The following is an 18,498-nucleotide window of genomic DNA, read 5'->3' on the forward strand; positions in this document are numbered from 1 at the left end:
AGGCTTTTACAGTAGCTATAATGAAGATCATTGCTCAAAAAGCCTACTCTAGATCCAGGTGTTTTAGCAAATGATAGGCCCATATCCAACCTTCCTTTTATTTCTAAAATTCTTGAAAAAGTTGTTTCAAGCCAATTATGTGATTATCTGCATAGAAATAGTTTGTCTGAAGAGTTTCAGTCAGGATTTAGAATGCATCATAGTTCAGAGACAGCACTGGTGAAGGTTACTAATGATCTTCTTATGGCCTCAGACAGTGGACTAGTTTTTATACTCGTTCTGCTGGATCTCAGTGCTGCATTTGATACAGTGGATCACAGCATCTTATTACAGAGACTCAAATGTTTAATTGGGCTTCAAGGAACTGTACAAATTGGTTTAAATCATACTTATCAGACAGATTCCAGTTTGTTCATGTTAATGATGATTCTTCCACCTGCACAAGAGTTAGTTATGGAGTTCCACAGGGCTCTGTGTTAGGACCTACATTATTTACCTTGTACATGTTCCCCTCAGGCAACATTATTAGGAAGCACTGCATAAATTTCCACTGTTATGCAGAAGACACCCAGCTATATTTATCTATGAAGCCAAAAGAAACCGATCAGTTGGTCAGACTCCAGGCATGTCTGAAGGACATAAAGGCCTGGATGACCTGTAACTTGCTTCATTTAAATTCAGACAAAACTGAGGTTATTGTATTTGGCCCTAAACACCTCAGAAACACACTATCGAACCAGATAGCTATTCTAAATGCCATTGCCTTGGCTTCCAGTTCTACTATAAAGAACCTTGGAGTTATTTTTGACCAGGACATGTCATTCAATAGCCATATAAAACAAGTTTGTAGGACAGCCTTTTTCATTTACGTAATATTGTAAAAATCAGGAACATCCTGTCTCAGAGTGATGCTGAGAAACTAGTCCATGCACTTATAACTTCTAGACTGGACTATTGGAATTCTTTATTATCAGGATGTCCCAGTAACTCTCTAAAAAACCTCCAGCTGATCCAAAATGCTGCAGCCAGGGTTCTGACAGGAACCAGTAAGAGAGATCATATTTCTCCTGTATTAGCTTCTCTTCATTGGCTCCCGGTAAAGTCAAGGATAGAATTTAAAATCCTGCTTTTAACATATAAAACTCTCAATGACAAAGCTCCATTTTACCTTGAAAACCTTATCGTGCCGTATCATCCTAACAGAGCGAAACAACATTTTGTAATTGTTGTCAGTTGGAATATTTCAGTAACCTGAGGTTGATTAAACTCAACAACATTAAGAAAATCAGTTTTCTCAGTTACAGTTCTATTGTCTGTCCAGTTTCGGGATCTGGGTGTTAATTTTTAAACACTGGCTCAGTTCCAGCTGTGATACCTGACGCTGATTGGCAGGTCGTCCAGGCAAACTTCGCCGTCCTCACCGTCCACAGCAGACACGATGGATCTGACCAGCCGGCTGTCGGCCCACAAACAGCCACTGACCTCAGCAGGTGAAGGGCTAAGAGAGGCCTGCAGGGTGGAGACAACAAGGGAGGACATACTGAGGAAGCACCACAGACTCAACATGGTCAAGTCACTGAGGTCGATTTAGAGTAAGATCAGAGTCACGTGCACAGTGGTAAGAGGAATGTACTACGAACGTATGTTCAGCCTAAAGTCAGAGATTTCAGTGTCTAGAAGATGTCCCTCTTTAATCTGGTAGATCACCACGGTAACTGATGTTGCACAGCTAACCTGCTCTGGAGGAGGCTCTGTTCAAAATTTGGAATTTAAGACCAGTTGTATGAAGCTTCATTTTATCAGTTCTTCTCCTGACGGTTCATCTGAGTGATGCAGTTTCTAAGGGAATATGATATCTGCAAGTCTGTTCAGCTGTATGTTAGTAATCCTACTGAACAACGTCGTGCAGTTACAGTTTCACTTGCAGTAAGCAGGGGTTTTTCTACAAAAAATTGTATGAGGGTGCACACCGTGTCGAGGGAGCAAAGCGACTGAGGGGGGGTTGGTGCAGAAGGAAGAGGGGGGGTGACCCTATGATACATGTACAAGCTCGGGGAATTCCCCCACCTTCTCCAGGAGCTGCGCCTGCATGATGGCCGCTTCCAACGCTGTTTTTGGCTGATCGGGACCCAGTTTGACTACCTGTTGGAGAGGATCGGCATCGCGCTATGCGATATGCGCGTTTAGCACGGCTAGAATCCCGTCATTCACGCAATGAATTTGCTCAATTCACGTCAATCCTGCCGTGCTAGTCATGCCGTAGGAAATTTACTCGCGTCTAATCGCGTCTTCACATTGACTTTACATGTAAATCCTTTGCGCAAATGATTTTACTTGCATCTGGTGTGAACACAGGGTTCAATCAGCATTTTGGTAAGAGGGAGCAGCGCCCCTGTAACATTGTTTAGACAAACCTCTGGCAAGCATTGCATTGCCATGGTAACCTACATGCATTCAGTTGGTGATTCAGGAAACGCACAAATATGTTTTTATGTTTTGTTCTGATTTGCTGCCCAGGCCATTTTACACTGCTGGTACTGCAGCTAATAGAAAACTGATCAGAAAATGGATTATCCTGCTGGTATTCATCAGAGAGAATTTTCAATCGAGAACATAAATTTTACTCCAGGGATTTCTACGTCTCTTCCGTTATAGGACAGTGTCAGACCTACATGTTAAGCATCATGTTTCACTGAATGTAGTTTAAAGTTTCAGCGCTCTAATGTGAAAAATAAGCAGCTGCATAGAGAGTCACTGAGCGGGAAAATACTTATATGAACTTACAGCATTAGCAGTTTCCTACCAGCAGTTCTCTCTCACACCATTTGCAGTAGCAGTGCTTTTATACTTAAATAAATTATTATATTAAGCATAACTGTTCCTCTTGACAAGTAGGTGGCACATGATTGGTCAATTTTGTGCAGAAAAAGCAGCACATGATGCATTAAACACCCCCCTTTTGTGGGAACATGCACAATAAAAAGAAGAAAATCAGATTCACAGAGAAAGCTGATAACTATTGTCATGATACCATAATCTCTGATTGATATCATTAACTCTGACTCTGAGGGTTTAGGTTTTGTCGAACCGGCTTGAGGAAAGAAAGCCTGGAAATGTCAAACTTGCTTTGTAGTACAGCCTTCAGGTCAGGCTAAGACAATGCACACGTCCTCCAGTCATTTCCAAAACCACCCAGCAGAGATGAGCTGTTCTCACCTGTAGCTGCAGGTGTGTGAAGGACGAGTGCAGCAGCATGTAGATGACAATGTGATGTCTCTGAGGAAGCCCTCTGGACAGCATGGGAGGAAACACCGACTGACAGACACACAGGCAGAGAAGGCTGTCAACTATTCACAAACACCTGGGCTACAAAAGAACTTTTACATTGTACAACACGGTACTACATGCTGATATATGTGAATATGTGCAATGAAATAGGAGTGATGACATCAGAGTTTCATGTGATATTAGGACGCTCTCTTGTGTTTACAAACGGAATGACTGAGATTAATCAATTTGTCTCCTGCAGTTCTTCTCTGTTTCTGCCATCCTTCTTTGTTCTATCGCTTTTATTGCCCACTGAAGTCCAGAACTCAAAGCATTATTATTTACTATCTCCACACACTGTTTTAGGTTAGTCTGTAGCTGTTTCCTAACTTCTCTGCCAGCTGTTAGCGTAGCCTTAGCCACTGAAACAGCAGGAAATGTCCTGATTTGTGGCAATGACTGTGCTTCTTGTTCAATTTTTGCAGGTTGTGTCTCTGCAAGAGGGATGTGTCTGTCAGTTAGAGCAGAATGCTAAAGTTGAAGTTACAGTAGTCCATATAGCATTAGCCGCAGGCTAAGAAGCACAGCAAACCTCTCACCAGCACCGTCTGTACAATAACTTCCAGCTGCACTGACACCAACAGGTGAATTCTGGAGGTGTTTTCAGGTGAAACTGAGCAGCTGTGGAAGATTGTTATTACAACTTCAGCAACATTTGCTACCTCACCTAACAGAGCTGCTGCAGTCTGATAATGTGCTAGTCAGCTTGTCAGAGCAAAAGAAGTATTTTATTAGTAATTGATTAATATAAATGCTGTACATCGGCTCAAACATGGGAGCAGATATTCGACTCGACAGTCGGCTGCATCGGTTGGATGTCAGGTTAATAGTTATGCTGTCATCTGTGCGTCCGTCTCACCTCCCACAGTCCCAGTATTTTTGGAGAAACTTCCTCTGGCTCCAGTTTGAGTCCAGTTTCCTCCTTTAACTCCCTGAGACCTGCTTCAAGTAGCTGCACACAAACACAGGGACAAAGTCTTTTTGAAGTTTCTGCCGCGAATGAGGCTGACTCAGAAACAGAGAAACAGAAAATCCTTTACCGTCTCATCTGGTTCAACGTGGCCGCCTGAAAGAGCAATAAAACAGGAGCTTTAAAAAGCACAAACAGAACTCTGTGTGTGTGTGTGTGTGTGTGTGTGTGTGTGTGTGTCAGACCTGGTGGAACCCAGACGTTAGGAAATATTCGAAGTTCCTTCGCTCGCCGTGTCAACAACACTCTGTGATTGGCTGTCTGCAGGAGGATGGCCACACCCACATCCACTCCACGCTTTTGAATATCCAATGGGATCGCAGCTGCCTCTGTGACTGACAGGTGTTTGATTGGACAGAAGGCGGGTCTCTGAGAGAACAACAACAGGACTGTTACAGAGGGGTAAAAAAATAGAGACAGAGGGATAAATATTATAGATGGAGGCGTAAACTCACAAAAAGAGGTGCACATATTAAAACCACAGGAGTAAATACACAAAAAGAAGGGCAAATATTAAAGTCAAAGGGGTGAATATGGATGAATATACTACCTTCAGAGGAATCCTTGTTTCTCTGTCTCCTCTGTGAAGGATAAACTGGTTTTTGTCCAAAGAGCAGCTCACCTCCACCTCATCATCACTGCCATCAGTGAAGTGACTCGTTATACTCTGAAACACATGAAGAAACATGACATCAGTGAGTTCCTGCTAAAGTCCAACACTCTGAACAGTCTGGACTGCTTTAACAAACTCTTTTAGAAATGCTGTCGCTGCACTGACCTGAACAAATTGAGCTTGCTGCGGCGCCGCTCGTTCCTTCCACACGTACACCAGGATCCTCCGGATTTTTTCCATGCTGCGTCTTCCACCAGGATGCCAGTCTGTGGGATCTGAACACATAACCACACCGCTTCCTTAAAGGAACTGATATTTAACTAACATGTGCAGTCTGGTAGAAGCTTAAATTTGTGCAGTCCTGTAATAAATCCTCCCTTCATAGCTACATTGCTCACTTTGTTTTGCTGTATTGTGTATTCTTTGATCCATGTTCCTTCCCAATATGGTTTTTATTCATTCTGTCTGCTCCATATAAACAGTTGTTGTGTGTGTCAAGTTCAGTTCTAGCCCTCTGCAGACACCAGATGAGAGACCATGTGACACTGATGCATTTTTGGTCATTTTTGATAGGGCCCGACCAACATGGATTTTTTGAGGCCGATGCAGATTCTGATATTTGGAGAAAAAAAAATAATAATAATAATCTGATAACCGACGAATCGGCCGATCAATTTAAAAAATATGTAATGAATAAAATAGCTTCTTTTTTAGTCCCTTAAAGCTTACAACAACAAAGATATGAATCACAGACAGAACATTTTACTGTTTTACAATACTCTGTCTTTTAGTATTTGTTTAACTTTACAACAGAGAAGAGTTTCAAGTACAAAAACATTCAACACAGCATCATCAATATGCATCAGTAAAAAAAAAAAAAAAAAAATTCAACACAGCATCATCAATATGCATCAGTAAAAAAAGAAAAAAAAGTTTTCTGTACAAATATGTCTGTAATGTGGGGTATTTTATTTGAAATTTACATTGTGCATTTTTCTTTCTATGGAGCATGCATGAATATAGCTACCAGTTGTACTGATGAATTTATTTATTATATTTAGGCCATAGGTGTATGCAGTATATAAGCAGCATAATGAGTGAAGTTACTGGCAGAACATTATTTATGCAGCCCTCTGATGTTCTGTACTCTCAAAGACTGTGCTGTCTTTAAAGCTGATGAGAAGAAGTTAATAAAAACACAAGTTAAATAAGTTAGTGAAAAAGTTGGATGAAAAGTTTAAAAAGCTGTTTTCTGCAGTTCTCTGAAAACCCGTTAGTGAGTGATCTTACCGCTGTTCGGTTGTAAGCTATCTCAACTCTTCGTCTTCTCCGTGAGCCAAGTTTGACTTGTTTACAACAAACAGTAGCAAAAACGGAGCTTTTCGTGTGTTGCCTTGGAGAGTATTTGTCTTTTTACAAAATCAAATTGTACAAAATTAATGTACGAAAGCGACTGTGACACTTAACAGCATGTACTGTTCTAGGAGAAACTAGGAATATATCAGCGTTTAATCGGCAAAACTCCAGCCAATGATGAGTATTTTTAAAAGGGCTACAATCAGCCGATTTAATCGGCCAGCCGATAAATCGGTTGGGCCCTAATTTCTGAACCCGCAGTGCCTCAATTACAGATGTGTTATTTAGAATACAGCAGTTTCAATACAACATTCAGTCAGAAAAACAACACACAACATGCAAAAAAAATGTCTTTTATACTAAGTTTAAAAAAAAAAAATCCTTACATCAGCGTTGATGTGTTGCTCAGTCCTGGCTGCAAGTAAGAAAATCTAAAGTAAAATAAAAGTATGAGAACCTTAGACTTAAAAATGACTGCTGTTTCTTCCATTATTGGATAGTATTATTCCAAGACACACCTTTACATGTAATAATAACAGTAAATCATCATTAATCCAACAAATTTCAGGGCAGACGGACAGAAAACCGCTGGTCTTGCTGACCTGCACATACTGCAATAGTAATGGGCTACGCATAGATAGAGGGACAACATTATTTTACAGAGAGGACAGTGTCTCACATTTTATATTCAGCTTACACATTATATACATTCAAGTGACCTGGAATAACTTACAATTAATACAAATATCAGGTTAAAATGTAGAGATTTGTGGACTGAGCCCCCAATATGTCATGATCCTGCCAACACCTTTGAGCTGTGTATTTAGTTTCTTTCCAGTCATAAATATGAATAAATATACACCACTTTGAATTACACATCCAAAGCTAGCACATTGCTAAAACAGTATGCAGCTGGTTAACAGGTTAGTCACATTAGAAAGCAACTATATCATGTAAAATGACTTTAAACACATGTTTGTGGATAGTTTGGATAGTGGGCTGGAACTGCTAACTGAACTAACATCCTTTTGCTATCTAATCTCAGTTAACTCATTTTAGTCAACTCAATTCAGTTACCGAATTTAAGCTAACCACTGTCACCTTAATAACTTCTGCTATTTAACTGCAGCTAATGAACTTCTGCTAACTCACTTAAGCTAGCTAAGTTCAACCTGTTAACCTCGGACAACTCATTTCCCACTAACTCCTGCTAACTGACTTATGCTAAGTACGCTGAACTAACTTCAGCCTGTTTACTCCAGCTAACTAGCCTCAGCGAACTGATTTTTGCAAAGTTTAGCTAACTAGCCCTGAGTGCCGTTTTAGGCTTCATTAAGCGTTATTGAAAACACTCTGAAAATGTCGCTTTTCTACATTAACGTCACACATATTTCTGCCACTTTTTAATTGAACAGAGTCGCTCAGAAATACACCAGAAACAGTAGAAACCTACTGAGAGCAGAGCCGCTTCACGCCTTCAGTTCATGTTAGCCGTGCTGCTCTTCTTCTTCTTGAGCTTTATTGTCGGTTCTCAAACAACGTACTGGTGCTTCATCGCCTCCTGCTGGTTGAAAGGTGAATCGGCGCTTTTACTTAGATACTGAAACATGACTTGATAGGAGTCATTTTTTTCAGTAGTTTCAGATCGATAATTCCAAAATTGTACTTGACATTTTATGTTTCTGCTCTGCTGTTTTTCCTTTCCCACAGCAGCCACATCCATCATGTTTCTCTATTTTAAAAATGAAATCAAAATCTTTGTACACAGCTTTAATTAAGTCTGACTTATTATTTTCCTAAAACTCACCTGGTTTATGTTTTGGTTGAATCAGAGCAGTTTTGACAGGACAAGGAGAACCTGTACAAGGCTTTAATGTTGTGGCTGATGTGATTTTAAGTCCCCACACACAATGAGAATTCAGAGACAAGACTGAAGTAATTTTGTACCTTGTAATAGTGATTGAGCAACCTGCAAAATACACCAGCTTCGATATAAAGGTCACCTGAAGTATATAATAGGAGTGCTATCATGCTATTCATGCTGAAACCCAACATGTCATAAACTTCTCTGTGTATGTTGACTAATTTTGGCAGCGCACTGTTGCAAAACTACCAGACTCCCTTTAAGAAAAGTGCAGTTTTATTGCTGCTTTGCAAACAAGCAATAGATCTATTCTGTGAAAAGCATTAAGTCTTTCTTTATTTTTAGTGTCAGCTGGTGAATTCAGCATTCAAATTAAATGTATTAAAGAACCTAAAAACTGATGTAACACACATTTACCTGATAATTTTGAAATATTACGCTGAAGACTCTACAAGGTTTTACATGGAAAACCCAACAAACCCAATGACTTCCTTGAAAAAAAGTGCAATTTTATTGTTGTACTGCAAACAAACAATAGATACAAAGTGTGAAAAGCATTCAGCGAGTTATTCGTCCCTTCTAGTATCTTCTGGTAAATTCTGAATTCAAATTAAATGCATTAAAAGGTGGAGTCTTTGATTCTACAGTCTACATACCTCTATCACTCTCATGCTGGGATATAGTTATGTGGATCAGTCAGAGACACTTTATGTTTCCAACACCAGATTATAATCGCTGACACCACCTTTTTTAAATTTATCTGAGTAAGAATGAATCTTTAAAGGTTGGTTCATGCTGTTTGACACCACTGTAAGTGGTACCTATGTTTCATTTCTACAGGGCGTTACATGGAGTCTTTATCGTCAGGTTCATATCAAAGCACAATCACAGAGTTACCCGCTACAACAAAACCACCTGGTTAAGAGCAGAGAAAGAAGATTACAGAAAATAATGACAGACAGAGTTGAAGTATGGATGTATTCTGCCGTAGTTCTACTGTAGTATTTGAAGTGGTATTAAGAGGTTCTGTCCTCCGCTTTCAGGCCAACGCAGGATAACGGTCTTCCTCGACGTCGCTGTCCAACAGAGCGCCGTGATCATCCACCTCCACCTGCAGGTCAAACCAAAAATTCATCATCATCTGCAGCTAAAGGGCTGTTCTGTCTGTGTTTAAATTAAAAATAATAATAACAAAAGAAGAAAATACATTTTTAAAAAAGAAAAGAAAATTAATAAATAAAAATATATTGTAAAAATAATAATCTAAAAATTGAGAAAGTTTCAGGTGACTGCAGGGATTGCACACAGAGTCAAGAAAAGACAAGTATGTAAATTGATTAAAATTTAAGTAAAAAATATAAAGTATGTAAAGTCAATATTAATTTTATAACACTGGTAAAAGAAGTGGATATTTGGGAAAATGTTTGATATGTCTCCAGGTTTATTATGTTTTTTATTTTTTGAAAATTTAGAAGAAAAAAATGTTTTTTTTGTTTTTTTTTAAATGATTTCTGCCTTTCTAACTGTGCTATACTGCATAAAAGATGTTTCTGATGGAAGGGGGAGTCTAATCTCCGTCATCTCTGCTTGAGACGGCAACAGCTGGAATAAAGACTCTTACCTTGATCGGGGAGTAGTGTCGGTGGAGTCTGATGGCTTTTCCACTGAAAACACAAACGGTGATGGCGACACAAACTTGCAGGACGAGCAGAACCAGGAGGAGGCCGAAGAGGCTGCCCACCAGGCGCTGAAACAGCAGTGAACACAGTCTTCAGTTAGGGTGAATAAACGTTCTGCAGACTCCAAAGTTGGCAGCAACTTCGCTGTCTGATTATGTTGTTTGAGGCTCGTGGGCCGGAGCTGCGACAAACTTACTTGCAGAAACCACACTTTGTCCATGCACTGGGTCGTCACAACATCGGGATCTCTGTAGTCCCACAAGCTTTGTGGGTCACAGGTCACGTTGCTGACTTTGCGGACGGCCATCAGCCAGCAGACATAGGCTGAACACGCCAGGCCGAACAGCACGCTGATCACGTGGGATACCAGACACGCCCAGACCTGCAGCCAACAAATGGAGTCACATTGAGCTCTGATCCACAGACACAAACCTTCAGATTATTTTCTCTGCTGCACAGTTCTCCTGATGTTAGAGGCCAAAGATTGTACTTTTAGTAGAAAATATGAATACATCCACATTTATACACTTACATGAACTTCCTGTGGCCACAATACCGCCTTCATTTGAAAACAAAATTGCATTTTTTTTCTATTTTCAAGGGCAAGTAATTTAAAATGTGTCCTCTCCTGCAAACTATCCCGTCTGTGTCCTCACCAAACATCATGCCTGTGGAAGGTAAATATCTGGAGATACTGAACTGCAAAACTGGATTCCCAGTTTTTATAACAGTGCAAATACAAAAATTTCAAGCTCTGAACACGTGAAATTCTTCAAAATCAGCCAAAATGTTTCATAGAACGCAGATTGAGTGAACGGACGCAGATTGACTTGGTTTTCTGATATGTTTTAAGGTTCTCAATAAGCATATTACTTGATTGCTTTTAAATAACTTTGTCATTATTTTATAATTCAGTGTTTTTCATTTTTTGCCTTTTGTTGCTCAAATCGTTTCTAACCATCTGTTGTCTTTATTATTATATTTTTCTTAAGTAGGTTTTATTACATTTTTTTGACAGCTACCTAATGTTAAAGTTCGAGTTACGTCTGTAAAACTACCAGTCAGAATAATTCAAACACCAGAAGTACAAACAACTTTAGGAGAGACGTCAGCCACTTTGCTGCCTGACACGTCCAATCAGAGGGATTCAGATGCTGCTGGCGGATCACTTAAGCCAATTTAAATGACTCAGAGATATTTTTCATAAGAAAATCTGAAATAAAACATATTTGAAAACAAGAATTGTTGCAAAATGTTTTATGATTTTGTCAACAAATAAAAACTAAATACCAAAGAGTTATTTCTCTGTCCTTCAAAACCCACCAGGTTTGAAAGGCAAGTTAACTTTACTATAAGTCATCAAAACGACAACAACTATCAGCCAGAAACTGTAAAAATTGAAAAAAATCATCAGATTTTAAAATTTGCAACTGAACTACTCCTCTGTGATGTGATGATCCATAAGGAAAATGAACTTAATTCAAGCTTGAAATCCTGATTTTTTTTTTCAAATTATTTATTTTTAGAAACTTTTTTTGTCAACAAATACAACAACTAAATAACAACATATTAACCCTCTGTACCCCCAAATCCATCAGGAGGTTTAAAAGGAATATTCACAAATATGAGCTTTAATTGATAACATTTCATCAAAATCACGTTGTTCTGCAGGTATAATCTAAAAATTTGTCATGAAGAAATAATTTGCTCAAACTAGATTCTGTAAAAAAAAAAAGAAATATTTTGAGCTTCACAGCAGAACTGAGAAGCCACGACTGACTCTGTTGTGACAAACAGTCACACGACAAGAATTGTCAGAGTTTTCCGATGAGCTGCAGGCAGTGTGTCCACAACGCAGAGAGGTGACAAAGTAAAACGTAACGTAAGAAGTAAAATCTTGATCGTATGTGAAGTCACTATTTTTTCCTGCTCTGGTGTTCAGCCGGATAATTTACCAGCTGTTTAATGACTATTTGATTAATCTACATGCTTTTGTAAAATAGCCAGTTTATTTAGATTTTTGAGCTTCATGAGTATATTTAGTAGCTACATGGACTAAAGATATTAAAAATTTCTCCCCATTGATGAACAAACAACACAGAATAACACAAAATATGGTGGCGGCAACTTTTAGTGTACAATCTGTGTTTGAAGGTTAACAAAAAATGACGCCCTCATTTGAACTTTTATATGTAATTCGAAGGTATTTATAAAGAATACTGGAAGTTTGAACTTCCAAAAGTCGGTATTTGCCTCAGAAATCCAATGTGTAGTTAGAATAACATAGTGAAAATAAAACAAACGGCAGATTTGTCTACAAGCAGAATGAATGGAAACAGTGTTGCTGGACAAGTTTTGAAATAAATCAAGTTCTAACTTGAGCAAGGGCTTTTACTTTTCTCCAGCAAACACTGCTTTCACACTTGTTTGGTTGACTCTGGTTCGTCTCCTCCTCTGTGTAACTCTGTCCTGTGCAAACATGTATGAGCCTGAACATTTACGGGACACTGGACCTGAGTTTGTCTGTTTAAAGAGCTCAGGCTGAGGACGAACACCGAGACGTGATGAGATATTCACTGACTCTGACAGAACATGTCAGAACAGAATTGCAAACTTCACCTTTAATCAAAGTCCTTTAGTCCTTATTCTTTTTTTTTAAAAAGACAAATAAATATGCATTTTTCACCTTTCACATGATAACTTGAGGCGTGAAAACTCACCAGGCTGATTGAGGTCCCTCTCCTCGCCGCCACCGCCAGAGAGCCGGAAATCACAAACTGAAGAGCAGCACAGAGACACGTTTGTGTAAAAACTACGTCTGATTGTGGATCTTTTCATTATTGGATCGTTCCACCTCATATCAACATTTTTTGAACACAATTTCTGCTTGACCATCTCTGATTTATTTAAACATTTTGAATTCACATTTAGAAAAACATCTGCAAAATTTTTCAGTTTCAAATACTTACTTTTTTTTAAAATTGCCCATTGACCCACTTTCAGCAGATTTCTTCACACATTGAAATTTGAGGTTGCTTGAACAACAATATCTTAGAAACTATAAAAGATGAAAGCCTGAAATGTTCACTGTTATTTCTCATCATGTCATTGACTCAGAATCTCAATATTAAGTTGAATGAATAAAAAAAACATTCCTGTATTAACAAAGTGAGGTCTAAAAATGAAAATACGCCCATATTAAAAACTGTTATTTTCTTAGTTGTACTTGAAGAACTAGTTTGAAACTCCAGAACACACCTGCCCCATCAGTAATTAAGAAAAGCTTAACAAACAAAAAAAAAATGTTTTTAATTTTTTTTATCCAAGTATTTCATGATAAAAGTATTCTATACGATTTGTTTCATATTATTGTGATGTGCAGCTACATATGGTTCAGGAAATGTCACATGTTGACGTCTGCGTCATCAGGTTTTTGGTAATGTGAACTCAAAAATGAGACTTTATATGACAGATTCAGTCTTTTCTTTCCATGTTTCAACTCACCCACAATCAGGATTATTTGATCTACTTGTCTAATATTGCAGATTCTCAATCATTGACACGATGAGAAATAACAGTGTAAATTTCTGGCTTTTATCTTTAATAGTTTCTGAGATGTTTTTGTTCAAACAGCCTCAAATTTCAGTGTGTGAAAAAACCTGCTGAAAAGGGTCGATAGACAGTTTTTAAAACATCTTTTCACTGCAAGAACTTGATATATCAAGCTTAAATTTCACAAATAAAAAGTTTCAGAATCCTTCTGATAATCTGAGAGAAAATAACTGTTTTAATCAGGGTTGCGTTTACGTACAGTGACGGCGAAGCACAACGGAGCGGAGACCAACATGTTTGGAGACAAGAGGGCAAACCCGCTGAACATGACACACACCAGGCCGATGCAGATCTGAACAATCTGAAAACACACACAGACAACACACCGACTGTCAATGCACTTTATCAGCTCTTTCAGCAGATGTGATCTGCGTCAGAACAAGTTTCCGTGATTCTGAAATCAAGACAGAATCAGAGTCAGAAAGCTTTTTGTCTATTTGTGGTAATAAAGCAAAGTCCTTTCTAACGGAACTATCTGCTGAGGAAGATCATGTGGCTCAGTCAAAAGCTTCAGAACTCCTTTTTGTTTTTTTTAAATCAACACCAAAAATAACATTTGGAAATTGGGGGCTGAAGAAATAATAAATCAAGTAAAGCACATTAAAACAGAAAAACAACTCAACTGAAAGCCGTTTGTTTACTTTTCTTCTTCCTCTTATCATTATTATTATTTACATGAAGCAAGTAGCTGAATTCTCTGTTAGCAGCTGCTGTTTGTAATGAAGCCACAGATGTTCTAATCGGATCACTGTGAGGCTGAGGAAAGCTTACAGCGCCTCTTTTCTCTAATTTCATTGTAAATTTACTGAAGATATTTCTGGATGGACATCAGAGGTATTGACATCAGAATAAGTCCCACTGAATCTAGAAACATGTGTTTCATGTCTGTGTGTTCAGATTTACAGAGTTATGACTCTGAGTAGGACGATTTTGGATACTAACAGGATCTGTGTGTTTCTGAGTGTTTTAACACTAAATATTTGAGGGTCTCTCACCCCGAGGTTCATAGGCGCTCCCCGCAGGAAGGCGGTGGTCATGTTGTCCACCTTGGCGGGAGTCTTCTTGGCAGGGGGCGGGGCCTTTGTGGCAGGGGGTGGGGCCTTTGGTGGTCCATTGTCAGGAGTCTGAAGCGGGATGAAGTTCTCATCCTTGGGAATGACTTGAGTGACTACCACCATTCCACCGACAGTGGTGATGGATGTGGACGGGGTCGTCATGATGAAGCTCAGAAGGAATTCTGGGAAAACCAAAAGTGCAAACAACATCAGGAGACACAAAAAACTACAAGTCCCAGAGGGCTTTGTTGTGTGACACCCCAATTCAGAAAAATTCTGATGCTGTTGGCCAATCAACTAAACCAACGTGAACTTTTGCAAAAAAAAAACATTTGTAGATGTTTTTTAGAACTTAACTCAATGAAACATATTTCAAAACAAAAAATATTACAAAGTGTTTTACAATTTCATCAACAAATTAAACTTCCTCTGAACCCTAAAACCTGACAGAAGGTTTGAAAGGCATGTTAACTTTAAAAAGAATCATGTAAATGATTCGTTCATCAGACAGGAACTGCAAAACAGACAGAATCATCAGACTTTTAACAGTGAAAACATGCTCTTAGGTAATTATTTATAATCTATTTGTTTATTTTTGGTTCATGGATCTTTGTAGTTTAGGAAACTATACCAAGCTAGTAGAGTGAATTAGCTCTGCACATAGCTCAGCATGTTTGTGTAAAGGTTGCACAAGGTTTGAGGTATACACTAGAAGATATGCTGCCATACCTAAAAGGGTTTTTGTCTTGAAAGATGAACTCAGCTTGTCTGATATGAGATGGAAACTGATCACTGGGGTAAACGTACAAACTATGTATACGGTCTAATGAAAAGGAATTTCTGATTTTCTGTTCACGATAAAAGCTGTTAAGATTTGTGCCTCTTCTTTAAGAATCTGGATTAACTCTGATCTGATCCAGCAAAGTGTTTTGTAAGTTCGAAAATCATAATATGTGACATTGCACTCCATCAGGCAAATAAACCAAATCTAAGCTTTGAAAAAATCACATCTCATGTAAAAATCATCAAAAAAATTAAAAATAAACCATTTGAAAAAAACACACACATCCTGTTAAAAAATTAAAAATTCTAAGCTCCTCTGTGCAACCGAGACTGATTTAGCTGTGACCAACAGTAATGTGACACAAATCAACAAAAATTTTCAGATAAACTGCAGGCAGTGTTTACTTTACCTTTTCTCAGTGTTGGAAAAACCTGTGGACACGTGAAAAAAAGTTGCACATGTTGATTCCAGCTTAATTTTTTTGTCAAATAAATAATCAAACAAATTCAACTTTAGTTTTTTTTATTTCCTGATCTCTGTCATTTTGACCGTGTCATACGGCACAGAAGACGATTCTGAGTTCTCTTTCCTTTTTGCAATCAGCCAGAATTCTATATTGCCATGAAAAATGAGCACACCCTGTAGAAAAATGTGGCAGAAGTAAAAAAAAAAAGAAAAGAAAAGGCCAAACAACTGCTCATTGTCACATACACATTTAAAGGGTTCACCACCCCAAAGGAACGAGGACAGAAGAATAAATCCAGCCTGTATGTTTGCTGACTCAGCAGGGATCATATGAAAATAGGGAACTAATGTTTGAAAGCAACATCCGGGCATTACTGCATTATAATCCATTGTATCTGAATAGTTTGTGTTTTGCTTGACTTGAATAAAGGCATTTCTTCTATAAATTACTACCCACTTACTGTGTCCTGCCCAAACAAAATTTGTGTCCATGTCTTAATATTAATGTTTTTGGATAAATTTAATCTTTACACATTTGCCAAAGTTGCCAGCAAACTCAACTAGGTCATAAAAGCTCCTGAATGTTGCTCCAGTTTGCATCTACATCTTCTGATGAGCAAAGAAACCTTAAAGTGCCCCAATTTAAAATGGAGTCTGGTTTGGGGTTTTGTATCATCTCGTCAGCAAGTCTACAGAATGACTGTACGTTTCCCTATGAATAAATGTAATTTAAATCCATGTACCAACTAAAAGAGCAAACAAACATTAGGAAAACATAAATGATCTTGAACATTTCTCTAGCATGTGTCTACATCTACACATGAGTAAAGAAAACTTAAATACTATTAATTTCAAGGGGAGTCTGGTATGGAGTACTGTACAGCACAATGAGGAAGCGCTAATTCTAACAGAGTACCAGCTTATTTTGCTTAAACGCTAAAAGTTGGTTCTTTATTATTACACAAGTATGATAATAAAACAGTTCCTAAAGCCTGATCGGTCACGTTGATATAAGCAAACCAAGTTTATAACCGTGTGCCGAATTTATCAGCAAACCATATTAAGTCCTAACAGCTCCTCAGTGTTGGTCCAGCAGGGATTTATATCTTTGAATCAACAAAGAAGCCTTAAAATCTGTGAGTTTTAAATTGAGTCTGGTGGTGAGGTTCTAAAGCTCACGGTAAGTACGTAACAACTTCTGGTGAATTTCTGATCATTTTTAAATGAATAAATCAAATTTAAATACATATGCCGAATTAACCAGAAAACCTTCATGAGTCATAAAAGCTCCCGTGTCTGTCTCTAACAGGTTTTTATATCTTCTAAATAGCAAAGAAAACGTAATTTTTCCGTAAATGTTTAATAGAGTCTGGTATGGGGTGCTAAACTGCAGAACGAGGAAGTGCTCATTCTAAGACAATACCTGCTCCTTTTACTTATGTGCTAAAATTCGGTTCTTTAATATTGCACAAGTGTTATAATACAACACCAAAAGTCCCACTTTTTTGGTATTAAAGACAGTAATCTTAAAAAACAAGCCGCTGCTAGCTTAACAACTGGGAAATGTAGAATGGCGCAGTTACTAAAATATCGCAATTACTGATCCAAGAAGGCAGATTAAAGTAAAAAAATCTCTATACAAACCGTCAAAAATAAACATTTAAAATGTTTCTGTGTGGTGTAAAAAATTTACCTGCACTTAAAATGTCAGTTTTCAGGCGCAGACAGACGCGGAAGTTCCTGAAATGAACCTGATCCAACTTCCAACTGTTTGGGGGAATTGTGCCGCCTTCAGGAGCTCCGCGTAAACTCGTAAATCGAACACATGCTGCTTTCTGATTAAAATGAAAGCAAACATTTAGAATGATAATATTAACCATCACCAATCAATCAAAATTGATTCAAATATCGCAACTGGAAAGCATGAAAAGAGTCAAAAAGGGCGTAATTTTCATAACTAAGGTTGCGAGCAGTGCAGCGTGCAAATGCGATTACAGGCCGTCGACTTCCCTGACTTTAAAATTCCGATAACACTCGAAAGCAGCAGTCATCGCTTCTCACGGCATCATTTCCGAGAATCTACGTTTAACACCCGATTTATTGTTGTTGAAAAGACACACAGCAAACACAAAATACCCGCCCAAAAGTGCAGCAATGAATAAAGAAGGAACAAAAAAAGGAAAATGAAGAAAAATACAGACAAAACAAAAGAAGAAGAAACAAAAAATGATAATAAAAGAAATGAAGATAAAAATAAAGATAGAAAAAAAAATCCAAAGGTCAGGTGATCAGATTCAAGTTCTGCTATGCAAATCATAAACTTTTTTTAATTTTGTAATTTTTTTTTACATGTACTGTTATTGTACAGACTGTCTTTGTTTTGGTATATTACAGACACTAACTAGTAAATCCTGAGCAAAGTTACACGTAACCACTAATATATATATATATGTGTGTGTGTGTGTGTGTGTGTGTGTGTGTGTGTAAATAATGTCCACATCAAAAATCTGTATTTTTACAAGTGGTAATTATTTCTTTTACAACTTTTGACCATGAACTTATACTTCTTTTTGCTGTATTCAAATCAGAAATATTAACAACAACAATAATAATAATGATGATAATAAGGGGCTGCAGGGTGGCGCAGTTAATTAGCACTGTTGCCTCGCAGCAAGAAGGTTGCCAGTTCATGTCCCCGTGCAGCGTGGGTTCTCTCCGGGTAAAAATATGTACACCAGGGACTGCTATTTTTTTTTTTAAAACTTAGACTTTG

The 18,498-nt window shown here is 38.1% G+C and overlaps 2 protein-coding genes across 4 annotated transcripts in view; both read right to left on the reverse strand.

Annotated features, from left to right (window-relative positions):
• Nucleotides 1-7,773, reverse strand: part of nudt17 (nudix (nucleoside diphosphate linked moiety X)-type motif 17) — a 9,082-nt gene extending 1,309 nt beyond the window's left edge. Inside the window, exons 1-8 of one of the 2 annotated variants that reach the window (XM_008298633.1) lie at nucleotides 7,720-7,773; nucleotides 5,076-5,185; nucleotides 4,848-4,964; nucleotides 4,483-4,666; nucleotides 4,368-4,393; nucleotides 4,187-4,279; nucleotides 3,217-3,315; nucleotides 1,376-1,509 (exon numbers count right to left, since the gene is read on the reverse strand). In XM_008298633.1, coding sequence (XP_008296855.1) covers nucleotides 1,376-1,509; nucleotides 3,217-3,315; nucleotides 4,187-4,279; nucleotides 4,368-4,393; nucleotides 4,483-4,666; nucleotides 4,848-4,964; nucleotides 5,076-5,150 — 728 coding nt within the window. In that variant the 5' untranslated portion in view covers nucleotides 5,151-5,185; nucleotides 7,720-7,773. Of the gene's footprint in view, nucleotides 1-1,375; nucleotides 1,510-3,216; nucleotides 3,316-4,186; nucleotides 4,280-4,367; nucleotides 4,394-4,482; nucleotides 4,667-4,847; nucleotides 4,965-5,075; nucleotides 5,186-6,652; nucleotides 6,701-7,719 lie in introns of those variants that run through there. The other variant, XM_008298634.1, reaches the window with a different exon arrangement.
• Nucleotides 7,774-8,618: 845 nt separating this feature from the next.
• Nucleotides 8,619-17,605, reverse strand: LOC103369816 (uncharacterized). 2 transcript variants are annotated; one of them, XM_008298636.1, is made up of 8 exons: nucleotides 17,419-17,505; nucleotides 15,670-15,691; nucleotides 14,417-14,658; nucleotides 13,621-13,722; nucleotides 12,530-12,586; nucleotides 10,006-10,191; nucleotides 9,752-9,877; nucleotides 8,619-9,241 (listed from the first exon to the last, which is right to left on the reverse strand). In XM_008298636.1, exons 3-8 carry the CDS (start codon nucleotides 14,636-14,638, stop codon nucleotides 9,170-9,172), a joined length of 765 nt encoding a protein of 254 aa, XP_008296858.1. In that variant the 5' UTR covers nucleotides 14,639-14,658; nucleotides 15,670-15,691; nucleotides 17,419-17,505; the 3' UTR covers nucleotides 8,619-9,169. The 2 variants fall into 2 exon arrangements, with proteins under 2 accessions (XP_008296858.1, XP_008296857.1); XM_008298635.1 differs by lacking the exon at nucleotides 15,670-15,691 and having other exon boundaries at nucleotides 17,419-17,605.
• Between the last annotated feature and the right edge of the window lie 893 nt (nucleotides 17,606-18,498).

Source organism: Stegastes partitus, unplaced genomic scaffold (genome assembly GCF_000690725.1).
Source record: "Stegastes partitus isolate 25-593 unplaced genomic scaffold, Stegastes_partitus-1.0.2 Scaffold1335, whole genome shotgun sequence".
Taxonomy (NCBI): domain Eukaryota; kingdom Metazoa; phylum Chordata; class Actinopteri; family Pomacentridae; genus Stegastes; species Stegastes partitus.